At 46.2% G+C, this 25,168-nt stretch overlaps 1 protein-coding gene across 2 annotated transcripts; it reads left to right on the plus strand.

Moving 5' to 3' along the window:
• Positions 1-13,525: 13,525 nt before the first annotated feature.
• LOC144096667 (uncharacterized) lies at positions 13,526-24,197 on the plus strand. 2 transcript variants are annotated; one of them, XM_077629503.1, is made up of 5 exons: positions 13,526-13,674; positions 16,025-16,138; positions 16,227-21,210; positions 22,065-22,230; positions 24,076-24,197. In XM_077629503.1, the coding sequence occupies exons 3-5, from the start codon at positions 21,108-21,110 to the stop codon at positions 24,167-24,169; spliced, it is 363 nt and encodes a 120-aa protein (XP_077485629.1). In that variant the 5' UTR covers positions 13,526-13,674; positions 16,025-16,138; positions 16,227-21,107; the 3' UTR covers positions 24,170-24,197. The 2 variants fall into 2 exon arrangements, with proteins under 2 accessions (XP_077485629.1, XP_077485630.1); XM_077629504.1 differs by having other exon boundaries at positions 19,350-21,210.
• Positions 24,198-25,168: the final 971 nt, after the last annotated feature.

Genomic DNA, 25,168 nt, shown 5'->3' on the forward strand with positions numbered 1-25,168 from the left:
ATTCGCATGATTGAACAAGATGAAAATAGCCCAAGTTGTGGAAAATTTCTAATAAAGGAAGCATTACCTAGAATATTTACCTGTACCATTCACGGTACCTTGTTCTTCACGACTTCTTTTTGTTTCGCTCTAAGAAGAAGGTCCACAGGGTAAACTGTTCTGTGGTCGTGGAACGCAGCCATTTGCACAGAGATTGAATTAAGCTTGCCCAAACGGCACTCTTTTACGCCATGTATTCATGCAGTCTCTTACGCACAAAAAAAAAAGAAACTGGGACAGCCCAATGTCCCAGATAAATTGGCCAAACGGCACTCTTTTACGCCATGTAATCATGTAGTCTCTTACGCACCCAAAAAAAACTGGGACAGCACAGTTGTCCCAGGTAAATTACTCACCTTCATTAAACTTATCCCATACCACCCCTACGGCAGACATCGTTGCTTCACCGCCTCACCGGCGTCGATGCAAAGAATGAAAGCGAACAAAATACCCACCTTGAATTAAGCTTGTCGAAACGGCACTCTCATAGTCTGATAGTCGCCGCAAGCGGCAGTCATCGTTGCTGTCATCGAAAAGCACGAACACCCAGAGGAGGCAGGGTGCCGCCATTTGCAATTACCGGCGTCGCGTCTATTTTCCACATTTTGCCACGGGAACAGCTGCTCCGCGTGCGCGTTGGCGTGGGCAACCATGGCATGTACAAAGTTGTCATGGCAACAGCTGCTCCGCGCGCGCGTTGGCATGGGCAAAATTGGGCTTGTCTGCAGCGGCTAGCAAACGGAAATACGCGGCCGGGCTACGCGCGGTCGACCCCACGTGACCGGTCCGCGGGCCAGTCCGTGGCCCGCCGTCTGGATACACCTTGCTGCTTCGTCATGAACTTATCACGCCCGCAACCTGTACACATTTCTTAATATGTAAACAGTTTGTGTATACTACCTCTCCTCTTATTCTCTCTTCCTGTCTTTCTCCCCTTTGATTTCATTTCTCCATTCTGCCTGCTATCCTTTATTTCCGCTGCCCCAGCTCAGGTGCTTCAGTATCGATGGCAGATGCCGGAGCTAGCAAAAATAATGGCGGTGGTTTAGCTACGGTTAAACCTGGAGTGACGCAATGGCTGCATCTGGTCGAGTTGAACTCTCTCAGTCGAAATGCGAAGTCAGTCTTTCGCCGCTCAGTTTCGCTGGGCGTTCCTCCTTCATCTTCGTCCCACTTGACACGGCGCATTCGCACAGCTTTTGCAGCTCGGTTTCGCCGGCGCTGCGCCGCCGGCAGCAGCAGCTGCTTCGCACCACATCACAACCTACGTGACCAACCACGTGACCACTGGTGGCCACGGTGGCCACGCTGGAGGCTCGGAGAGGTGGCGTAGTGTAGCTATCGCTACAAAACCTGAGCATTCCTTTTCATTATTATTTTAAGAAACGACTACTACTATTTGTACGGGTCCGGTTTGAGTGTCCACCAAGATATGTGGGACAGGCGTCATTTCCTTGTATGACCTTTACTACATTCAGGGTCAAACTTGCGGCCCCGCTGACGGCTCGAAAAGCTGGCGTAGTGAAGCTTTTTGCTTCAAAACGAAGCAGCGGAAGAACTGGTATCCCTAGCGGAACCACCGTACAATGGCACCGATACATACCTGCGGCCAAGGCTCGCATAAACTGCCCCGATTTAAGTTGTGCTTAAAATTGTTTATCACAGCCGAAGTTTCATGCGCAATTCTAAACGTGTTCATTCTGCCAACAGTACTCATTTTTGAGCCGCGTAGAACGAAGATTCGCAATCCCTATATGAGGGTGCGCCAATAGAATAGTTTGTATAAATTTATATTTCTTTCACTAAGTCAGATTTGTCAATGATTCACTCCATCAGCTAGGTACGATTTTATTTTGTTATTTTGTTTTCGCCAGGTTTTTGCCAGCGGACTTCGCTGGCCCGCGCATTTCGTGGGTTGACATGAAGTATCTGGTATGCTGCATAAAGTCCCTTGAAATCGTAAACTTGAAATCCCACAGATCCCAGTGAAGGCGTTGTTTCTTTGTTTGTGCGTATATTATGTAAAGAACATTGCGTATACGGCGGACTTTCTTCAAGCAGTGGTATGATGTACCGGTATAGTCGAAACTACATGCGCGTAAAAAGGCTACAGGGTTTTGCTGTCGAACCTACACTTTGTGAGAAGTGCATTCGCATTGTACTTTGGGGCATTGTAGTTTGAGGCAGACCGCTAACGTATCGCGGGTATAATCCCAACTGTAAAATAAAAGATGAGGGTCTTGGGCAATTGGAATTTTGCCACCCAAAGGTGGAAAGAAATCAATGTGGGAAAGGCTACTAAAACTACCCTCAGCAGGAGGAAGCGGCCGTGGAGACCCCTGATCTCCCCTAGGAAGTAGCAGGTTCAGATGTGGTATGGGAATGGGATAATTGGAAATATGGTTAAGGTTATGGAAATCAGGACTGATTGAGGCCAGAGGAGTTTTCTTCCGTATTTCTGATCCCTTTGAGCTCCTTTCCAGGCCTCCATAGAGAAGGTTTGCCGGGGTCTCCAACCATCCGAGACAAGGCAACCTAACAGGGGCTCAACCGCGATACCTTCCCCCAAGCCAAGTTCCGCCACCCTGACCGTCCAAAATTACATTATTCCAAGGTACTCACACACAGCGGGAACCCTTTCACGGTTTTCGTGGTATTGCACCACCGGCGGTCACCCCTGGCGTAGAAAGTGAATCTCCCACCTCTAGTCTCCAAAGGCTTCGAGTCTCATGTGATGGCCACAGTTGTCGTCTCGTGCTTCGAAAAGATATATTACACGGGCCCCATTAACCGGATGCGTAGCAGGATTTACTGGGCCCGTCGAGGTATTTAGGAGTACGATGTCTTCCTGCGGTTTTGTCAGATCTATATGCTAACTGTTACTCGATATTATCCACCGTGCTTTCCCGAGTCTCGGGGCCTACTGGCCTCCTGATTGGGCTACTTACTCTGCCACTTTACCCGTCTTCGGGCCTAACGGCCTAAGTTTGCAAGTCAAGTCACTATCTATAAAAAGTTCCAATAAGATTTAAAATTTGTTTTACTTCGTGTTCGTATATTGCTCCTCAGTTTTGCTTCTACATGTAAAGCCTGAAGCATTCCTCGCTTATTTTCATTATGACGCCGTATGAATGCACATAAGAGGGTTAGTAGTAGGACTCGCCAGGTGCGCCTGCGCAATATTCTTTATGAATGTTTCTCTCACACAGCCTTCAATGGTGCTTGGGCTCACCAGAACTGTGCTTAACAAATTTAGCGCTCTCTAATCTTATTTTCTGGTAGGATATGAAATCTATCAACTATATGGAACCGCATGATTAACTATTTTCTTATACTTTCAGGCCCATGCTAACAATGTGAAGACGACGAAAGTAAATAAGCGTAGATAGGTCACTTTTTAAGGGCTTAAAAACCCGCTTGATATTCAGTATATACGCGAGAAAACACGTTGTTGTGAAGGCATAGTCGCTCCATGAGACATAGCACACAATGACGAGTTGCCGTCTAGTGCAGTGCGTAAGCAAGCATTTTGTGCCATTAACTACAATTTGGTGACAGTAGCCAATAAATTATTAAAAAATTTCCTATTTTTTCCCGCATTACACGTACTAAACACCACATTCTGAATTTCTAAATAAGCTTGGTATGTTTTGTTACGCTCTCCCAGCGCTGTGTCGTAGTTTGCACTTAGGTGCAAGATAAACCTGAAAGTTAAATTTTGTAAAATTTAATGGTGGGCATCGGTATTTTACAAGCAGCCACCAAGCCCACAAATGGAGCACAACAATAATTACCCCCATTCAACTTTCTTTTTCAATTATTTCTGACGGCCTACAGAGAAGAAAACTGCTGCATCAAGTAATAATCCTCTATTTCACATTTCGCGTAAGGTATATCGCCAGTCAAGGTTGCCAAGCGTGAGCGCGTAAAGCTCACCATGCCTAAAACAAGCGTCCAAATATTACCTTCCATCACGCTTTTCAAGCGTTCAGCATCCCGTGAGTCATGCTTAGGAAGTGTGATATTTTGCCCCCGTTTCCCCTTGTGGTAGCCTTCCCGCGGTGCACCATCCCACAGCATCGTTTCGATCCGGGCCCGCCACGTGACTCTCTCTGGTTAGCGTCACTAAAAAGAGAGGGTGATACGAGTGCGAGAGAGGCCTTCATTGCTGCGCGCGCGGGGTAGCGCATCCTCTTCGGCTGGGATCGTCGGCGCGAGCGTACGTGTCGCCCGTGGCTCCGCTCTTCACCAGCGGGGCGAGGACGTGGCGGGAAGACTCGCTCCCGTATCTCGTCCCGTACGGCCTCGGAGTATCTCTTGCCCGGGCGCGGGCTGGTGAGCCGGACGACCTTAATTGCTAGCGTACCTTGTTGCTAGCTGGCGTTATTGTTTCTGTAGCAATAAATGCCTGTTTGAGTCAGCTAATGTGTCGTTTCTTTGTTCCCTCAAGAGCAAGGTCCCCCGTGGTCGGCGTGCACTCGGCAGCGTACGCGATCACGCGGTGGGGTCCGGCGGTTTTGAACAGCGTGTCGCGAATTGGTAACGCATCCCCGACTTTCTGCAAGGGAGCGCTATCGCGTAGAGATTAGAGCAGCAGAAGAGAACAGAGATCAAAGAAGACAAAGCGAAGCCGTATTTACAATTTAAAGGAAAAGGAGCCAATAAGAAACACACACGCCAACAAGAAAACTGCACAATAAAAGGAATGAGTTCACCAGGTACTGAGCCTCCCAGGTGAAGCGGGGATGCCTTGCAGACAGGGCAGACGCGGGTGGTTGTGGTGCGACGCGTCGCTGGCACTGAGTCGAAGGAAGCGACGGAAGGGAGCCAGATGGTATAAGGAGCGTAGAGGAACACAGGGAGACGCCGGTGCTCTCACGTCAAGAGCCCGAAGCACTTGGCAGCAGCAAGAAAAACGTATTAAAGTCTCGTCGACGGCGTCACGAAGCGCCACAGGCTTAAAGCAGGCTATCCAAGGGTGCCTTTATGCAGCACGGACCCTCTGTCCATCAGCTGCCACCTCCACACTTGAGAAGAACGCAGGAGGCTTAGTTTGGTGATCCAAGGTAGGTCACGGCAGCACAGACCCAACGTCCGACGGCTGCCACTTCCACGCTTGAATGACCCGATCTCTGCTGCGTTGTCTTCCTTTACACCTCGGTTTTCTGAAACGTCAGCTCACCGCTCCTTGTGCTCGCCACGCTCTTTGTCACCGTCGCCTCGCACACACCCTTCGCACGCGCAACGCCGGGCTGGCACGCGCAGCGCTGCGCTGTCCGACGCACCACTGTCGACGCACCGCGTTCACAAATCCTCCGAGGATCTTTGTGCACTTCACATACGCCCCCCTAGAAAATGTTTTTTTACATAGGAAAAACTGCCCTTGGTGCACACAACACTTATGTTCATGTTGTAAACAGACAAGTTAAACGCTGCCGAAGTCACCGAAGGCACTTTACACAGTGACACATGGAGGCACATGGAAATGCGCACAAAGGAAATATGTGGTCGAATATAATACACCTAGAAAAGGGAAAAATAAAAACCATACGAAACATCACACAAAGACTCTAAACCTGTCTGCATCATAAAGGTGAAAATTTTCACACTAAAGAACACATAACCGGAAAACGAAGAGAAATAAACAACTTTTGGACACTCCTAGACTACATTTGCACATGTAATCATTGCAAACACACCGGATACCAGCACTACATTGAGCACTACCCTCCGGTAATTTATGAACCACTCATGCAATCAGTTCCTACGTTTTTTGATACTGTCATCTTCTTCGATTACGACAAAAGAAGACGCCTACTTGGCCTCTTGAGACGCATGCTCTTAGTACCGTTTAAGCATATTGATGTGGAAAAGCCTGTGTGGAAAAAGCCTGATCTGGAAAAAGCGTGGCCCACGTCGATCCAATAATACACGTCGTTCCTTTTGCCAACAACCACGAATGGACCTTTCCACTGCATCCGGAGTTTATTATGGTTACTCGGCAAAAGAATGAGTGCACGATCTCCAACCCTTAACTGCCACTTTTTGCTGTTCCTGTCTTAGTATCTCTTCTGAGACTCTTGGGCACGCAACATATTTTGATTTCAAAACAAAGAGACGCCGACCAGTAAAACGAAAAAATTGTATTGACGTTTCGGCGCCCAGAACGGGGGCCTTGTTCACAATGGAAACACACCAAGAGGGTTCGTCTTTTTAAAAGCTATAGTAATCGCCGTAAAGATCGCGCGTAAATCGGGTTAAGATTGCCCTCGTTACGATTAAGCGTGTGAGCCGTTGTCTGTATCACCAGGGACTCGAGATGAAGCCGTGATGTTGTCAGTTTCTCTTTTTCGATGATTCTTGCTTTTTCCCAATCTATTCTGTGATTTGCCGTCACCGCGTGCTCTGCCAAGGCGTTATTGCGGGTATCTTCTTTCTGCACATCACGAGCATGTTGCTGTAGGCGCTTCTTGTAACTTCCGGTTTCGCCGATGTAAACACCGTTGCAATCTGCACAAGGGATGGCGTAGACAACTCCTGGGAACTTCTCTTTTGGCAACTGATCTTTGACGTTCATCAGTTGTTGTCGCATTTTCTTGACAGGGACATGGGCGACTTGCACGTCATACTCTCGTAATACACGGGCGAGGCACTCACTTGTTTTCGGCACATAAGGAATAGCCGCACGTTTTTTGGGCGGAAGAGGGGCGTCCGGATGACGAGGCCGTGACAGCCGTCGTTCTGTGGACCTGATGAAATGGCTTGGGTAACCACAACTAGTGAGATCTTTCCGTACCCTTGACGCGTCCGCAGCGGCGTCAGTGGTGTTTGTGCATATCTTCTTGGCCCGCTGCATTAAACTGCTCACAACGGCTCTTTTTTGGGCGGCAGGATGGACGGAACTGAAATGTAGGTAGCGGCCTGTATGTGTAGCCTTTCTATACACGCTAAACGACAACTTCTGGCCTTTCCTTGAGACGAGGACGTCCAGAAAAGGCAGACTGCCGTCCACCTCTTCTTCCAACGTAAACTGAATGGCGTCTTCCTGGCTGTTCAGGTGTGTCAGAAACTGGCTCACCGCGTCCTTGTGCAGAATGCAAAAGCAGTCGTCGATGTAACGGAAGAAGACCTTGGGGGCAGGGTGAAAGGAGGTTAACGCGCGTCGCTCCAATGACTCCATGGTGAGGTTAGCGGCCGTCACCGAAACAGAAGCACCCATGGGGGTCCCATGGACTTGCTTGTAGTAGTTTCCCAAGAATCATCGAAAAAGAGAAACTGACAACATCACGGCTTCATCTCGAGTCCCTGGTGATACAGACAACGGCTCACACGCTTAATCGTAACGAGGGCAATCTTAACCCGATTTACGCGCGATCTTTACGGCGATTACTATAGCTTTTAAAAAGACGAACCCTCTTGGTGTGTTTCCATTGTGAACAAGGCCCCCGTTCTGGGCGCCGAAACGTCAATACAATTTTTTCGTTTTACTGGTCGGCGTCTCTTTGTTTTGAAATGTATCCCCCCGGCCAGACGGGATTCCGTCACACTCTCGACTTCAGCAACATATTTTGATGTGCCACTCTTACAGTTTGCTCGAGACGTTCTCTTAAATCGAGAACGTAACCATATGTCGTCTTCGTGTCTTCTCCCAGCTCTTCCTTTGTCCAGAGCTCTTTGAGGACTGCGAGCGGTCCTCGCACGTGATGTCAAAATATCATCTCAAATGGAGAAACTCCAGACACGCCTGCGGCGTCTTTCTGCAAGCTAACAGAAGCGGAGCGATATAATGATCCCATGTTTTGGGCTGCTCCTCACTGAGCATCCGTAGCATCTGCTTATGTGTGCCGTTAAATTTCTCCACCATCCCATTGCACATCGAACGGTAAGGGGTCGTGCTGAGATGTTTCGCCGCCAAGAGATCATTGAGCTCTTTCATCATTTCGGAAGTGAAACAGGAGCCCTGGTCACAAAGGATCTCTCTCGAAAAACCTACTCGTGAAAACATACTCACCATACCTTCTGCTCGGTCGCTCAATCTATCTTTGGCAGTGCCACGGCGTCGGGATACCGCGTAGCAAAATTGAAGAGAGTGAGAATATATCTATTGCCTTTCACCGATGTTGGCAACAGTGGACCGACAATACAAACAGCGACCTGATCAAATGGACTGTCGGTAAGAGGCATGCGTCCCAACGGATCTTTCCCTATTTTGCTTTTCGGGCACGTCCTTTGACTGGAGTCGCACGACCTGACATACCCCTTAAACTCCTCCTGCATTCCCGGCTAGCAGATATCTTCCAGAACTCGTTCTGTAGTCTTATTAATGCCCTGATGTTCCGCCAACGGGCAGTCGTGGACAAGCCTTAACGTCTGTGATCGGCAAGCCTTGGGAAGTACTACCTGTCGAACCTCTCTGCCAGAGGAGAGATGATATAGAGGTGATACAGCAACAACTTTTCAACAGAATACGAGTGCGAAGTGCCGTGCTTGCCATGGAACACCTTTCTACTTTCGCCCAACACGCTTTCAATAGAGAGTTTTAGTTTCAAGTACGTAGAGGCTTCACATACGTAGAGCTCTTACGAGTGACCAGTGCGCATGCGCAAAACGCAAAGGGTATGCGCGAGCCTCACGTACGTACGTGAGAATCGGATCTTTACGTTGCGGTCTTTGCGTCGCTTGCGTACGTAGCGTTGACAAACACTGCGGCACCCTGCCCACCGCTTCACAGCGATAACAGCTTTGTCGCTAATCCCTCGACGTGATATCGTGTTCTAAACTGTTGTATTCGCCTTCGATTTGCCCATTCTTACCCTAGCATAAGGTTTCAAGCGACAAATAACTTTTGTTTTTCAGACAGAAGGGCGATTTTTCAGCTGTTAAGCCTGACGAAAGTAGCGTTGGTCGTGGTCATAATAACGGTCTCGCGAGATATCGAACTGAGACAGCCTCAAAGCAGCCAAACATAGCCAAAGCGTCAAACACAAGGACAGACCGAATGGCTTGGCTTAAAGACTTGTCTTTGGTGATTTAGGCTACAACCAGTGTCTGTGTTTCTTAGTAGATGGCGCTAGGAGTAACGCGCGGCGTGCGTCGCGTACGTTTAACTATAAGGGTTTCAAACGACCTGCGTGCAGGCTGCGTACACTTCTCACGTTTGTGTACGTGAACCCTGTACGTACGTGAAACTAAAACTCTCTAATGACTCATCATCTCTTTGCTGTGCTTCTAGCGTTTCCTTGATGAACCGCATGGGACCAACGCTTAAAGCAGCACTTTCCCTCTTTCACCCAGACACTTCCTCTCCAGCCAGAGCCATTTTTGGGCCCTTGTCTCACTATTTTCACTCCCAACATCGTCATTGACTATGTCAGGACAAAATTTTGCCGCGCCTTCCGATTTTTTGCAATTAATATCTGGATGTGATGGTTTACGGGCCTCCGGTATATTTCCAATTATGACATCGTATAACGGTGTCTCCATGCATTTCATCAGGGCCGTGCCAGTGAAATAAGGGGAAGCAATATAGACTTCTGCCTCGGAAACTTCCACACTACTGCCATCAACAAGGAACAGCGTAGATCTCGAGCCGGTGAGAGCTAGTCCGGAAGTATGGCTCTCCGCACAACCACTGCATTGGTCCCCGTGTCCCGTAAAATACGTACTGGTAAGCCTGGGAACTCTCCCTCTAATACAGGCATGTGTTGGGCGTCTGCAGGCTTTTTCCGGACAAGCCCGACCACCAACTTTTCCTCAGCTGGTTCAAAATTATTTGCTGTTGTGGATACCGTTTCAGGCGCAACACACTCTGGCTGAGCAAAACAGGACGATTGCTTCTGGTTTTCATTCCTTCTTGAGCAGGAACATACATCATGCCCTGTTTATCGACAATAAACGCAATAAATCTGTTTTGGCTTAAAGCGACAGTCGGCAGCCTTAAGTCTAGGTCGATTACAAATCAGGCACTTTCCTAACTGTGTACTTGATGGAACATCTCTGTCGAAATGCCCAGCTCTAACGATTTTTTGAACGAAGACAAGTTTCTTTGCCGCTGGGCGTCTAGAAAGTTGTCTGCTGCCTTAGCCATTTTGTCCAGCGTCTTGCGCTCTCTTTCTTGAATAAAAATCGCCAGACTACTATGGCAGCTCCTCATGGACAATTCGGCCACCACCCAGTCACGTAAATCATGGTACGTTGTGGCCGTTCCCGACATCTCCACCCATCAATCGAAAAGACTGTGCAAACGCGCTGCGTATTCCTTGTCTGTTTCTTAATCAAGCGGCTTACTCTCACGAAACCTTTCGCGATAACATTCTGCAGTAAACCGAAAATGTTGGAGCAGGGCTAGTATTGCTTTTTCATAGTCCATTGAATCTGCTGGAGACAATCGACTGAACACCCGGAGAGCCTTCCCAGTCAAAGACATACTCAGTGCTGTAGCCCATTTTTCCTTGGGCCAGCTGCGCCCTTCTTCGATACGCTCAAAACGTTTGAGGTATGCGTCTGTCATCCCTGCGATCGTCGAAAGGCGGGATCAACTTCTGTGGGCTTGCCGCTGCTAATGAGGGCCCCGTTGAGGGTTCTCGAGTACCCCCACCAGCTTCAGTGAGCCTTAATTGGAGCTGCAATCTACGCTCTTCATCCTCTGCTAGTCACTTTGCATGCTCGCGTTTAGCTTCTGCTCGCGCCTTTTCATGCTAGCGTAGAGCCTCGCGTTCGGCTGCACGTGCTGCACGTTCCTTCTCTTGCTCGGCAGTCACCCACGTGCGCAGCTCGGCATCTTTCAATCGCATGCGTTCACCCAATTTTACCAGATCCCTTAGTGTTGCCGTGGCTTCTTTTTAAGGACCCACGAAAGGAAAAAAGCATGGCTTCTTCCTGTAGCGGACGCCAATTGTCGCGAATTGGTAACGCATCCCCGACTTTCTGCAGGGGAACGCTTTCGCGTGCAGGTTCGAACAAGAGGACAAGACAACAAAGAGATGAAAGAAAACAAAGCGAAGCCGTATTTATAATTTAAAGGAAATGAGGCCAATTAGAAACGCACGCGCCAACAATAAAAGCACACGCACTCAACACGCGTACAACACTACAGAATAAAGGAAAGAGTTCACCGGGTACTGAACGTCCCAGGTGAAGTGGGGATGCCTTGTAGACAGGACGAAATGCGGGGTGATGAACTGCGACGCGTCGCTGGAATTTCGTCGAAGGGAGCGACGGAAGGAAGCCAGATGGTGTTAGGAGCAGAGAAAACTGCAGAAGACGCCGGTGGTCTCCAGTCAAGAGCCCGAAGCGCCTGGCAGCTGGAAGAAAAACGTAACAAGGTCCTGTTGAAGGCGTCACCGGGACGAGAGGCTTAAAGCAGGCTATCTAAGGGTCTCTTTAGGCAGCACGGTCCCCCAGTACATTGGCTGCCACCTTCAAACTTGCGAAAAACGCAGGAGGCTTACTTCGGTGACCCAAGGGAGGTCACGGCAGCACGCACCCAACGTCCGACGGCTGCCACCTCCACGCTTGAATTACACGATCTCCGCTGCGTTGTCTTCCTTTACACCTCGGTTTTCTGACACGTCAGCTGTCCGCTCCTCGTGCTCGCCACGCTCTTTGTCGCCGTCGCCTCGCACGAACCCTTTGCACGCGCACACGCGCAACACTGGGCTGGCACGCGCAGCGCTCCGCTGTCCGACGCACCACTGTCGACGCACCGCGTTCACAAATCTGCCGAGGATCTTTTGTGCATCTCACACAGTGTCAGCCGCGATTAAGTGGGGAGAACGTACTTATCTCCCCAATTAAATCCCCACAAGACACACCGCGCTCAGAGCAAGCATGCGAAAAACCATCGACAATCACGCTTGCTAAGAGTGAAAAATTTTAAAGTGATATGACCACAGAGACCACAGGGCTTCATCTCAAATTTCGTTTGATCTATGCAAAGCGTGATGCAGGCGCCCGTTTCTGATGTGCACGGTGCAGTTTGTGTCGCGTACAAGGGCGTCTTTTGAGGAAGCGCATATTATTTATTTTGCGGACATGAGTGTGCAACATCTTCTGTGGTCTCAAAAGAAAGAATGCGCGCTTCAAAGCGCGGTCACTTAGTAATGATAATATTAATTGGTTTTGGGGGAAAGGAAATGGCGCAGTATCTGTCTCATTTATCGTTGAACAGCTGAACCGCGCTGTAACAGATGGGATAAAGGAGGGAGTGAAAGAAGAAAGGAAGAAAGAGGTGCCGTAGTGGAGGCTCCGGAATAATTTCGACTACCTGAGGATATTTAATGTGCACTGACATCGCACAGCACACGGGGGCCTTATCGTTTTGCCTCCTTGAAAGCGCTGCCGCGGCGGTCGGGTTCGAACCCGGGAACTCCGGATCAGTAGCCGAGCTCCCTAACCACTGAGCCACCACTGAGCCACCGCTGGGGGTGGCTCACTCAGTTCCTATTCACAAATTACTTCGGCCGTCAAGTCCGTGCACCCGACTGATGCTAGGATGATGTTCGAGGCCTTTCATGACCGCGGCCGTAGACTCCAACTCCCAGGACGCGCTTAGACGCACTCATGCATGCATCCATGACGTCAATGTGTGAAGTTGGCGAAATGCGCGATGCAAACATTTCAGTTATCATGTTTTAGCGCACTGAGGACTTATGCAACGTCACATTATTCTTCAGCCGCCTACGCCAGTTCTTCGGCTATGGAAGTTTCTACCGCTCAGCGACAACAAGCTGACAGATAATCGCCGACCAACAACTGGTAATTCGGCATCGTTGCTCGGCTAGAAATTTGAAGAACAAGACGCTTGCCTGCATAATAGATCCATTGTTGCCTACGTAGACGCAAGCATCCAAGCCTGCGAAGCAACAACAGCAATCTACTGCCCGTGCAGACCTGCCCTGAATCAAATCTCTATGTTTCAGCTTACGGAACCCACTTCGTCCTTTTGTGCTCAGCTCGTTGCAGTTCAAGAAGCACTCTGCTCCATGGTGGTGGTGAAAACATTAAAATGATAGAGAGAGGTGTTGGGGGTCCTGACCAGAAGGGTCACGCCCTTACAACCACTAGGTTACATGCCTAGTCAGGCGGTTGCTGCAGCCCTGGCGCGCTTCGTTAAGGCCCTTTGGGCCTCGAGGGTTCCGCAGCCCGACAGGGTCGCCTCCCAGTCCTCTCGGGTGGCTTTTGGGACAGAGGGTAGGGATGGGTTCTGCTGGCAGGCCCACAACATGTGGTACACTGTAAAAACAAACCGTCATTTTGACGGCCACCTTTTTATCTATTTTGACGAGCCGCCCGCGTCAAACGGGAAAGACGGAGTTTTCGCCGTGAACGAGCGAGCGAGGAGAAAGAGACGGAGAGCGCAACACAAAAACGAGAAACTCTATTGGCTGGCGCGTAGGGGTACGTCATGTGAGACGTCGCTCAACGCGCGCTTCCGGCCCCCGCGGCCGCTGTCAAGGAAGGAGTCCGGTTGTCGTGGTTCCCTCTCGCTTTTCTTTGCGCGCGCTGCTTCTGCCCGGGTGTTCGTTGTGCTTTTTGCGCCATTTTTCCTTTTTGTGTGTGGCGCGTTGGAAGGCCGCGAAGACGCAATCAAGAAACGTGTTGGCTGCAGCCGAAAATCAACTGCAGCGGGTAAAGGTAAGTGTTCTGCTTATATGCTTCGTTCGTGCAGTACGCGTTCTGTGAGGCACATAGCTACGAGGAGCACGCTTGTTCTCACGCGTAATGTATACACGCACCGATGGCCGTGGGCCCGAGATTGCCGTTTAGAGATGTGCTTCTACGTAAAGCGGAAACCACACAATCGCGATCTTTCGCGCGTGGTCCTTCGTGGGTGAATCGCGGCCTCATGGTTCAGCCACGTGCAGCGATTTTCACGGGCTGCGTGCGCCCACGTGTAAAAAAAAAAAAACTTCCTGTGAGGAACACTGAAGCGTACGAAGAGCATTGGCGCACGTTAATTGAAGAGAGTCGTTTATAGTATCTCTATCATGCGGGCACATACAATCGCGATCGAGCCTGACTTTCGGGTACGATTACTGCTACGCGGGCCAAGGATCGAAATCGAGTTGGTCGAGCTCTAGCGCGCCATGCGCCTCTGTTTAAATGCAGAACACCTTATGAATGGGCTTAATGGGCAGCAAAAATAGTCGTAAAAACCATTTTTTACATTTTCAGTTGTAATTCAGGCCAAGACATGTGCTATGACTACCATGCTGGCCATCTGCAGCTCCCTTGAATACATGCTGTCGGCACTACTGTCGTAGGTTCGTAAAAGTATTCGTCAATAAAAAGCAGACTACTTTTCGTGCACTGATCAGCTTTTTTCTGTTTTATTTCTTACGCTCTCTCTTTTTTGTTGTTCCTCGCTTCCTGGCACACCGAGCCCCAAACGTCGGTGTCCGGTGGCGATGGGGCAGCTCGATCCTGTTTAGGATCGGCTCGATCGCGATCGAAAGTGCTCCACGATGGGTAGGTGCCAGCCAAGCCGTTACCGTCTACAGAAGGTTGAACTTAGTGCCCCGGATTGCGCTGGCACAAAAAGCGAGCATACTGCACGAACAGAATGTCGTGTAAGATTTGACGCGCTGAAAGCATGGATTGATTTTTCAGGGGGAAAAACAGTGCCTTTATCGCGAGCGTAACAATGCTGTATATTTCGCGCATTTTACATAGCTACCGATACGAAATATGTGCCTTACTAGCTCCATTCATTTATAAGTTACTTCATCCAAAACAAAATTACCGCGTGTGTATAGAGCCCCACTGTGCTGTGCACCAGTGAAGATTAGGTGCCTCCTTAATCTGTCCTATTTTATATGATGCGAGCTCGCTTGCAAAGTAGGTTTTATGACAAAACACATTGTAAGTACGCTAACTGCAACTTGGCTTCATTACAAATGGGGTGATCGCAACACAGCTCTGCAATGATCATTCGAGGCCCATTCGAAAAGTATTGCTTATTTTTATCAAACGAGTGTAGTTGCTAATATAGCAATAAGCTTCTTTCATATTTAACAGACTTTTTAAAAATCGGCTCAACCAGGTACCGCCATTCTGCCACTGTAGCGGGGTTATCAAAAGGGAAGTCAACAAATATTTCGGAATAAAAAATTTTTTCAAACAAGGTGATATTTTCTGACAGTTGTACAATGATGCAGGTTCATTTAGCGAAGCATCAAAGGGCATGCGTTTGCAAATTTGTTATCTGGAGGGTCTTTATTGGCTACATAAGCACGACCCCAGTAACAAGTTCTGTCCTGGTTCCCAATGATGTAAAACAACTCTATTTAAGCCCCCTGCACTCCGGGATTGGTCAAATGTCAAACTGGCCACAAAACTATTCCATTTAAGGAAGGGCATGTTTGAATTTTTGCGAATCAAGGAGTGTTGCAGGCTTAAATGCAGTAATTTTACAATACTGGGACCCTGCTCTAGCAGGTGCTTTCTTTACATTTCCTGTGGTTGCATGCGACAACCAGCTTGCTTTTATTTAAAGCATGCATCCCATTACTAGTCAAAAACTACTCTGGCCAACCGCATGATCGAATTTTCGTGCCCGCCTATAAGTCGTCCCCTAAGCTGTGCAAGATTTTGCCTCTTATAGATAGCTTGGCCACTTGTGTCCACTAAGCACCCCATGGCTACCATTTTGAAGTTATCAGAGGTCTGAGCGACACTGATGGTGTTTTCAGAAGCATGACAATCTAACAACCAGCCCAGTGATGACTAATCAACTTCAAATATTCTATTTTGTGGCCCAATCCTCTATATGGTATGCACAGCAATAATATAAAGCTTTAATGTGTATGTCGTGTGGGATACAGTCAGGAAAACATACTTTTCATTGCATTGTGCACTAATGCATTAATAAAATGTTTATAACAAAGGCACGTGCAAACATCTGCTTGTGCCTGTAGCATGCAAGTTACCTTACGGAACTGTCAAGGGGCTGCGATTGATTACTAATAGCACCAATCATCTCTAGTTTGCAGAGGAGGTCTGGAATATTTTCAAGCAAGGGTCAGCGTGGACCTTGTGGCAGCTCTGGTGAATATTTGGTCACGGATGTCAACTCAGTTTTGAAGCTCCATCAAGCAAGGTATGCACTTGATATCGCAGAATCTTTTTCCTCTACTTCTTTCTTCTGAGGACACTTAAGATTAATAACTGAAATCTTTAATGCGCAGGCGAGCTCTCCACATGCGCACAAGGCACATCTGCGGCACATCGTCAGCGCAGCTGGCTCCTAGGCGCATACTTCTAAGCTGAATTGCCTGCAAACTTTGTTTGCTATCATGATTTTATGTCATTTTTGCCAGACTCCAGTGCTGAACTTGTACAAATATGAGAGACACTACAAAATTCATTCCAATATTCATAACACTAACATACCTTGCATAAATAGGGGCTGCTCCAAACATTTCAGAACATTTAATGCGCTGCGTGTACATGTTTCGCGTAGTCATGTTACAGATGTTGCTTCTCCAACTTCATCAGGAGAAACATTTAGCTGTCCTCATACATTCTGTGATGCCCAGTTTCTCTTGAAGAAAGATGTTGTTACGCATGTTAAAAAACACATTTTTTCTGGTGTTGCCACAGCATGTTGTTTTGTTAACTGCAAAAAAGTGTTTTCAAATCCAAAATCTTTCACTTCTCATGTAAGTCGCTGTCATGGCAGCAGTTTGTGTCTAAGGCGCAGTGTGGCACAATGTGAAGATTTTGCTGCACCTAGCAGTGTCGATGACTGCACCGCTGTTGAACTAGCATCTTCAGACGCTGCAGACTCTATTGCGCAGTCTTGGCAAACAAGAAATGCAGCCCTGTTTTTAATGAAATTAGAATCATTTCACCTTGTACCGTCATCCGTCGTGCAGAGTATCAGTGCTGAAATTCATTCTATGAATTTATTGTCCGCAGACCGCAGGCTCAATGTTATTGGTCAGATACTTCACGAACACAACATAGATGACGAAGCATCTGGCAAGATTTTCTCTGCATTAAGCAATGAAGAAACCCCTTTTAATACAGTTGGTGGTGTGTTGCGAAGTAAATATGCACGGCACGACTTTTATAAAAAAGAATTTAAAATGATAGAGCCAGTCGAGATGACCTTTAAGAATGAACGAAGTATTCATTATGTGCCAATTAAGCAGTCTCTTGCTGCGATGCTTGCAGACGACACAGTGAAACAAGCATTAAACAACGGTGCTGTTTGTGACAGCCAGTATCTTTCTGGCTTCAGTGATGGAACCCTTTGTAAAGAATCTGCCTATTTACTGCAGAACAGTGGCACTATTCAGCTGCTCTTGTACCAGGATGCATTTGAAGTGGCAAATCCTCTTGGATCGGCAAGAAAAAAGCACAAAGTTATTGGGATGTATTACAGTGTTGCTAACTTTCCTTCACACTTTACCACAAAGGTGCATAATATTCAGTTAGTGATGATTTGCTATGAGTCGACACTTGTGAATCTAGGCCACCATGCTGTGATGAAGACAGTTGTTGCAGAACTTAAGGACCTTGAAGAAAATGGAATTATTGTAGGAAGTAATCACTTCAAATGTGCCTTGGTTGCTATCCTGGGTGACAATTTGGGAAGCCATGGAATTGGTGGCTTCACAGAAAACTTTTCTACGTCAAGGTGGTTTTGTCGATACTGTGAGGTCACGAAGGAGGACTTTCTGAACAACCCCCATTTACTGGGGCTGCAACGCTCACATGATGAGCATAATAACTGTGTGAGCATGGCCGAACAGGGTTACTATGACTTGGCAAAAGGCGTGAAATTTGACTCTGCTTTTAATGCCTTGCAGTCTTTTCATGTGACGTCTGGGCTGCCACCATGTGTTGCTCATGACATTTTAGAAGGGATCGCTCCATTTGATTTGTCGCTAATTGTGAAGCACCTTGTTTGTAAAAAAAAATGGTTTACAGTTGCACAGCTAAATGAGCGAATCAAGAATATATCTCTGAGCCATCGGGACGCTAAAAGCAGGCCAGCAACTCTTCTGAATAACAACAGCTGTAAAGTGCGTGGGCAAGCAGTTGAAATCTATTACTTGATAAGACTGCTGCCTATTCTCATCCATGATAAAATAGTTGACTGTGAAGATGAGGTATGGAGCTTGTACTTGATGTTAAAATCTATTACTATTATAGTTATGTCTCCCAAGCTTCATATTACTCAGGTTGAGTACCTCAGGGTTCTTATTGGTGAATACATCACTGAAAGAGTTAGACTATTTGCAGCAGTGCCTCTGAGACCCAAACATCATTTTTTGAGCCATTACCCCGATCTTATTTATCGTTTCGGTCCATTGGTTCATTTATCAACATTGCGTTTTGAAAGTAAGCATTCATACTTCAAGCGCATTATCCGAGCCTCACAGAACTTCAAGAATATTACACTTACAATGGCGAGCAAGCATGAAATGCTTCAAGCATATTGTAGGGCAGGAAATGTTATCCCTGACGATTTGGTGCAAGAAAAGTGCTTTGCATTGCAATCAGAGATCATAGATGCCAGGATAGTGCGTGCACTTCGCTCGCAATTCCCAGCACCAGAGTCAGCAGAACTAAGCCTTCAATTAACCTACAAGGGTACTACTTATGAAGCTGGCTCTGTTATCTTGTATAGTGTAGGTGCGTGTTTGAAGGCAGCGAAGATCAGCTGTTGTGTATCCATTGAACGGAGTATTTCTTTCATTGGTGCACCTTGCACAATCGAAGAATGGGGTGGCAGAGGCCTTAAGGTGGTAACCTTCACTAATGAAAATCTGGTGTGTGTGAAATATGAGCAGCTTGTTCACAGGAGTTCATTGAATGTGTATGCTTGTGCCTCTAGGAATGTACTGACTCTTAATCATGATGTTGACTTTGTTCATTATGTGTGAAAGGAATGTTTTTTGGATTACATATACTTGGGGGAGATTTGGTCGATGTTAGTCGAAGACACCTTTCTTTTTTTAAGAAGTGCCATAGAGCAGTGAGATTTCTTGCGCCTTCGGTGTTTTCTGGCCCATTTCATAACACGTTAGTTATTCTGTAGTTTCAATACAAAGAAGAAAACAGATTTTTGTGCGTGCTTTTTCAATACAATTTTTTACAAGGAATGTAAGCAAACAGTTTAATCTGCAAATAGCTTTTTGTGCAGCACCCAGCTTCTGCAAAACCCTGCAGTAGTACTGGACACCTCCTCTTCAACCGTGTATTAGTACTGTGATTAATGTGGTGATGATTGTTATCTTGTTTTGTGCACATACCTTAAATAAATGAAGTTACAACTTGAATGTTCCTTTCTTTAACAGAGCATGGAATCTGTGGCATCAGCGATACGAAGAATAGTTCCAGAACTCCCTGAAGAAGAACTTGTAACTCTTGTCAATTATTTGAAGTCAGAAGGCTACCAACATGAAAAGGACCTCATTTACTTAGAAATTGATGATCTCAAACCTCACTTGAAGTTATTCTATGCACGTAAGCTCCTTAGAGGGCTCAAGACCAATGGCAATGATGGACCACCCAGCAGCAGTGGCGGAAATGCTGAACAAGTACTAACATTGTGTGCAGAATCAGCCAGCAGCTCCCAGACATCAACTGTTGCAGCCACAAGCACATCTCGTAGGTGGCTGCAGGAGTTTAAAATCAATTGGGCAGAGCTTCCAAATCAGCTGATTGCAGATTGTAAAGAGGGACAGAGGCCAAATCCACAGATGAGGCGCCGACTTGTGAAGCTGCTTGGGGAAGCAATAGCGAAACATGATCCAATGCCTGGGATGGCAGCAGTGAAACATATTGCGAGACTCGTGACTATGGAGTATCCCAAGTCATTTGCAGACATGACGTCTGCAGGGGATATCATTGGCGATGGCGCCGCTTCATTTTCCCGGCAGCTGAGCACATTCCTTGAGAACAAAAGACGGCCAAATCGGAATACAAAGAGAACTGACAATTTGTCAGAGCAGGTTGATCAACCTGCAGCAAAGATGCCAAAAGGGCCAACTGACTCTTATGGCTGTGTGGCCTGGCAGCCTGATTGCGACCAAGAAACTTGGGAAGCTCTCAGTGAGAAAAGGTGTCTGCTAATGCAAACCAGTCAACCCTGTGAGAGTGTTTCGAGGCTGATGGCAGATACATATGCTCTGCAGCGCAGAGAGATTAATGAAGGAAAGGTCACTGCGCAAAACATCCGGGAGCTATGGCCTCATCTGCTTGAAGAAACCTACTTCTTTGGGCATCTTGACACGCTTGTTGGTTTTTCTTTCTGTGAAATATTCATTCATGAATTGACATTGAAAGGACCAAAAATTGTTGACTACATGCTGAAGTTGTCCAAGAATGGAATGCGAGCTTTGCTGCACAAGGTGACGTCAGCAGTAGACAAGGATGGACAGGCGGTTCCAAGATACTTCTACATCCTGGAATTGCTTTGTGCTTTCTTCGGCGAGAACTACAGCCAAGTAGTCTCCTTTCATCCGGCATGTTCTTTCTTTTTTTCATATTTTTGCAGTGCATATCCCAGTAGGAGATGCAGCTGGTTCTAAGGTTCTACTGCCATTTGTGTTCCTAGAGAGAGATGATTCAATTACTTTGTTTTTCCTGTTTCTTCAAATTTCTTAAAATGCTCTCGCAGCTGCCGCAATGGCAGGAAGTACTCCTCAGCTTGACTTACCGAAATGTTTGGTGGTAGTCTTGCAGATCTAACAAGTGGCTGAATGCTTTCAGTGTTTAGTTCGTGTACTGAGTGTGCAGTTTCATTCTTGTATAGCATTAAGATATGGTCCTAATTATTTCAGCAATAGTTATTTCCAAATAAATTCTGTTCATTTTATAGTTTATTGCCTATAAGCCTCAAACAAGGGCCAAAAATTTCTTTCGACTGGCGTACCCATTAGCTGGGAATTATTGAATCAAGTAAATTTGTAGTCTTGTAATTTTATACCGCATTTTCATCCATTTCTGCTGAAATGATACTGTACTCGAGGTGTAGAAAGTGCCTTGATGACAGCAGGATCGTTGGAAGTATGGTTATGATTTATTATTGAGATGCATGTATCTGATCACTGATGTTTTCTCTGGAGTCTAATAACATGTGGCTTGTGAATTCCCAGCATGCAGCTGAAGGGGGGCTGGAAGGACTGCCAGCAACACCGCACCTTGCTGTGATTGGTGTGTATTTGTCATTTATAGAACTTTGGCTCAAAACATGGCTTGTACAGTGTATTTTATTATTCTACGATGTAACCTGATTTTGTGTAACTTCACTCTACTTAGTAGGACATATTCAAAACTTAGGAATGAGGCTAGTCCTGGATGAAAGGCTTAATTGCTGCTTCATCTTATGTATGTGCAAGTTTGGCAAGTAGTTTTCCATTCTTATTAGAGTGTACAAAAAATTTGAAACTCAGTAGCAGTACTGTTGATAAGTGGGGAAGGTTGGGGCAATCTCCGCACTATAAGGTGATATGCCAGAGTTCATCGAGACTAATGTGCGGCCTTTTGACTCGCCAAAAGCATGACGTTTTGCTAGAAAGCATGAACGAAGCTGAGCTTGGCTTTTCTCATCAATGTCATGGCAGGCTAGGTACAAAATGGAGGGCCACTCTGGCTTTGAAAAGTTGCCTCGGTGCTTGCCCAAGTTTTGTTACCACATCACTATTCCCCATTATTATAAAAAAAAAACGAAGTATTCTGTCGACAAAGTTAATTCTTTTTTGTCGTGCACTATTTGTAAATCTTTTTTCATAAACAAGTTCTATGTAGTATGTTTACATGAAGCAAGCGTCTTCAACAGATATAATTAGTGGTGTGTAAAGCACTGATAAGGGAGGGCATGTTGCATGTGTCTGTCTACTGCCAGGGTACGAAAAGGCCTAGCAACAAGACCCAGTATGGCTTTTTACGAGTACATTTGAATTCGGCTTCTCTCAGTGTACGCATCGAAGGCCATAGAGTTACTCGAATTATTGGATCACCCCTTTAGTGGGTAGCGTTTGCTTGTGACTAATTTTTTTTCCTTGCAGGATCCAGCATGGGGGATATAGAGAAAATCATTGTCGCAGTGGATTCTGTAGAATTCATTTCTACGAGAAGTCTGGAGAAGTCCATGGGCCTCCTCCTTGGTGCCTACTTCGTATTCAACGTCGCGTACCCTACCGACTGCCCCCTCACCATGGAGTTTTTACAAAGGTAAATGAGTGAATGTGGATGATGCGTTTGATAAGCAATCGGAATCCAAGGCAATAGTGTGAGCAGCAGGGTTCTTTTTTCTGAGGAAAGGCACTCTCCCTCCTTAGCCAGTGCCTGCAAGTGTTCAGTTCTGCCCTGTTCCCCTGAAATTCTGATGTCGTTACATACATTCCTCTCGTGCATTTCTTCGTTCTCTGGCGCAGCACCGTGTTGCTTTTTTGGCACAGCTGTATGGTGATTTGCCAGTCACAGGCGGCTTTAGAAAGTAGAATGGCAAGATTATTGACATAGTGCTGCTTGCCAGCAGTACATGCTAACGCCTTGCACATTGGCAATTGCAAGATGAAGGTCGGACTTGATTTTAAATTGCACCCAGTTCTGGTATTCTGACAGTTGCAGAACTGCGGATTTGATCATTGTCATGTGATGAATGCACCAGCCTGGCAGTTTGCATTGCCTATACTTGGTCACGTGTCCTGTGAGTGCATCTAGATAACACTTTTCGATGTTATGCTTATTTTTTTGGTTGGCTACTGCAAGAAAGGGGCTAGGACGAAGAACCAGATAGGACAGGCGCTACTGTCAATTATTGCTAAATGTAATGTGTGCAGCACTTTTATAAGTACCGACGTCAGGAAAAATAGGAGCGAGGATTAAGTGAAAATGCAGTTCTTTTAAGTCGCTCTACTATGTATCGTGTCCACTGGCTAATGTCCTAGTGCAACATTACAGTGTGTCTGACTATGGGTTGCGTCCACACATGTGGCACTAAGTTGCCGGATGCCTGTCTGCACTTTTACAGGCCTCAGGTTCCCTTGTTACCATTGATGCAGTGCTCGCTCTAGCCTGTGAACAATCAGCCCCGAGAAAGTAGAGCTCTCTACCTCACCTTCTGGGCACCCAACAAACCTTTTGCAATGATGAATATCAGTTTTTTCATTTTGCATTGAAACGGGAGACGTGACACATAGGCAGGACAGCTTCACAGGTACTGTCACAACCATTACATGGCACTTTCCCCTTTCACCTAGTGATCTTTTAGGAGCTGGCAGGGTTATTAGCCCCTTTCAAAAAAAAATTATGTTGTGATCCCATATTTGTCCAGAATTGCTCAGTACTTGAAATGGACAGGTGAAAGAGCCATCGTAAAGTCTGCTATGTCGGCACCTGAGAAGTTGGCCACCCTTTGTGTCAAAGTTGCAGTGTAAAAGAAAAAAAATTAAGACATTCATCATCATGCCAGGTTTGTTGATTGCTCAGAAGATTTCAGGTGTGAAATTCCGCTTATTTGTGGCCAAGGGCACAGAAATTAGAATGAGCATTGTGCAAATGGTAAGATGATGAGGCATGATAATGAGGTTTGTAAATGTATGCAAGGCTGCCACATGTGCAATTGCAGCCTATACCTGGACATCAGGGTGTTACATCAATACTGAGCTATGTATGTGGCTGACAGCAGAAAACACTGAAATGCAACAAAATGCTCTTGCATAGTTATGGTTTCTAGACTCTGTGCATGGTCCCTGTACATGATGAGCACCTATTGTTACTAGAAATACTATACGGTGTGTACGTGCAATTGTGGGCTGTTTTTACGAGTTATAATAATGGTTACATTTAAGTACATCTATTGTTAGTGCATGTATATGTAGCTATTTAAGCGCACTACTAGTGTGCTCACATTTTTGCTACCTGATTTTAATCTCGTCTTTTCATTTCGAAATACTGTGTGTTGCAGAAGGTAGTGCAGTTCACACATTCATGGCATTTCACCTTTGTAGACAGAGTATGTGATTGGCACAGTTTATGGAGCATGGATTAATTCTATCCTCGTTTTGTTTCCAGGTACCTTGGGCAGATCAACCCAACAAAAGGGCGCGGCAAAGGCAGGGCCTGCGGAATAGCACCAAAGCTGCTGGGCCTGCTGAAGGCACTTTAATTTATAAATAAATATGCAAGTAGAAATGTAAATTTGTTTTTGTTGCATGGTTTATGAGGTACTGCCCACTGCAAGTGACTGTCATGTGGTCAGGTTCACCACACTATATCTTGACACAGAATTATGTTGAGACTTGTCGTGTTGGGCCATCATACTGACAACACAGTTGCATTTCATGTTGGCAAGCCAAATTTTGGAATGGTTAAAAGCATAGTCGTTTTGAAATTACAGCCTCTGCTATTATCTTGATGGCCAAATACTGTACTGACAGTTATAGATAATTTCAAATTTGCAAAAAGTCTTCAAGTCATAAAAACAGTTTTAAAATTGACAGCTTGCCATTGCAGATGATTAATCAGTGGTATAATTACAGTTTGGCTATATTTTCAAATCGATCAAAAAAGTCATCGAAGTCAGGAAAAAACATTGTCATTTAGAAATGACAGCTTGCTGTAACTGCTACGGTCAAATGCTATCAAATTGACAGTTTGGCTGTATTTCACATTGACAAGAAGAACGTCAAAATGATAGAAGAACTGTCATTTAGAAATGATGTTCTGCTGTCACTTTGATGGTCAAATGTCATCAAATTGACGGTTCGGTTGTATTTCAGATTGACAAGAAAGACATCAAAATGATGGAAAAACTGTCATTTAGAAATGACGTTCTGTCGTCACTTTGATGGTCAAATGTCATCAAATTGACGGTTCGGTTGTATTTCATATTGACAAGAAAGACATCAAAATGATGGAAAAACTGTCATTTAGAAATGACGTTCTGTCGTCACTTTGACGGTCAAATGTCATCAAATTGACGGTTCGGTTGTATTTCAGATTGACAAGAAAAACATCAAAATGATGAAAAAACACCGTCATTTTAAAATGACTGGGTGCCGTCATTTTAACGGTCAAATGCTTGGAAATAGAGCTGCCAAGGTATTTCCCGTCATTTTGACGGATTTTTTTTTACAGTGTAGATGCCAAACACCTCCCCACAGTG

Source organism: Amblyomma americanum, chromosome 7 (assembly GCF_052857255.1).
Source record: "Amblyomma americanum isolate KBUSLIRL-KWMA chromosome 7, ASM5285725v1, whole genome shotgun sequence".
In the NCBI taxonomy this organism is placed as follows: domain Eukaryota; kingdom Metazoa; phylum Arthropoda; class Arachnida; order Ixodida; family Ixodidae; genus Amblyomma; species Amblyomma americanum.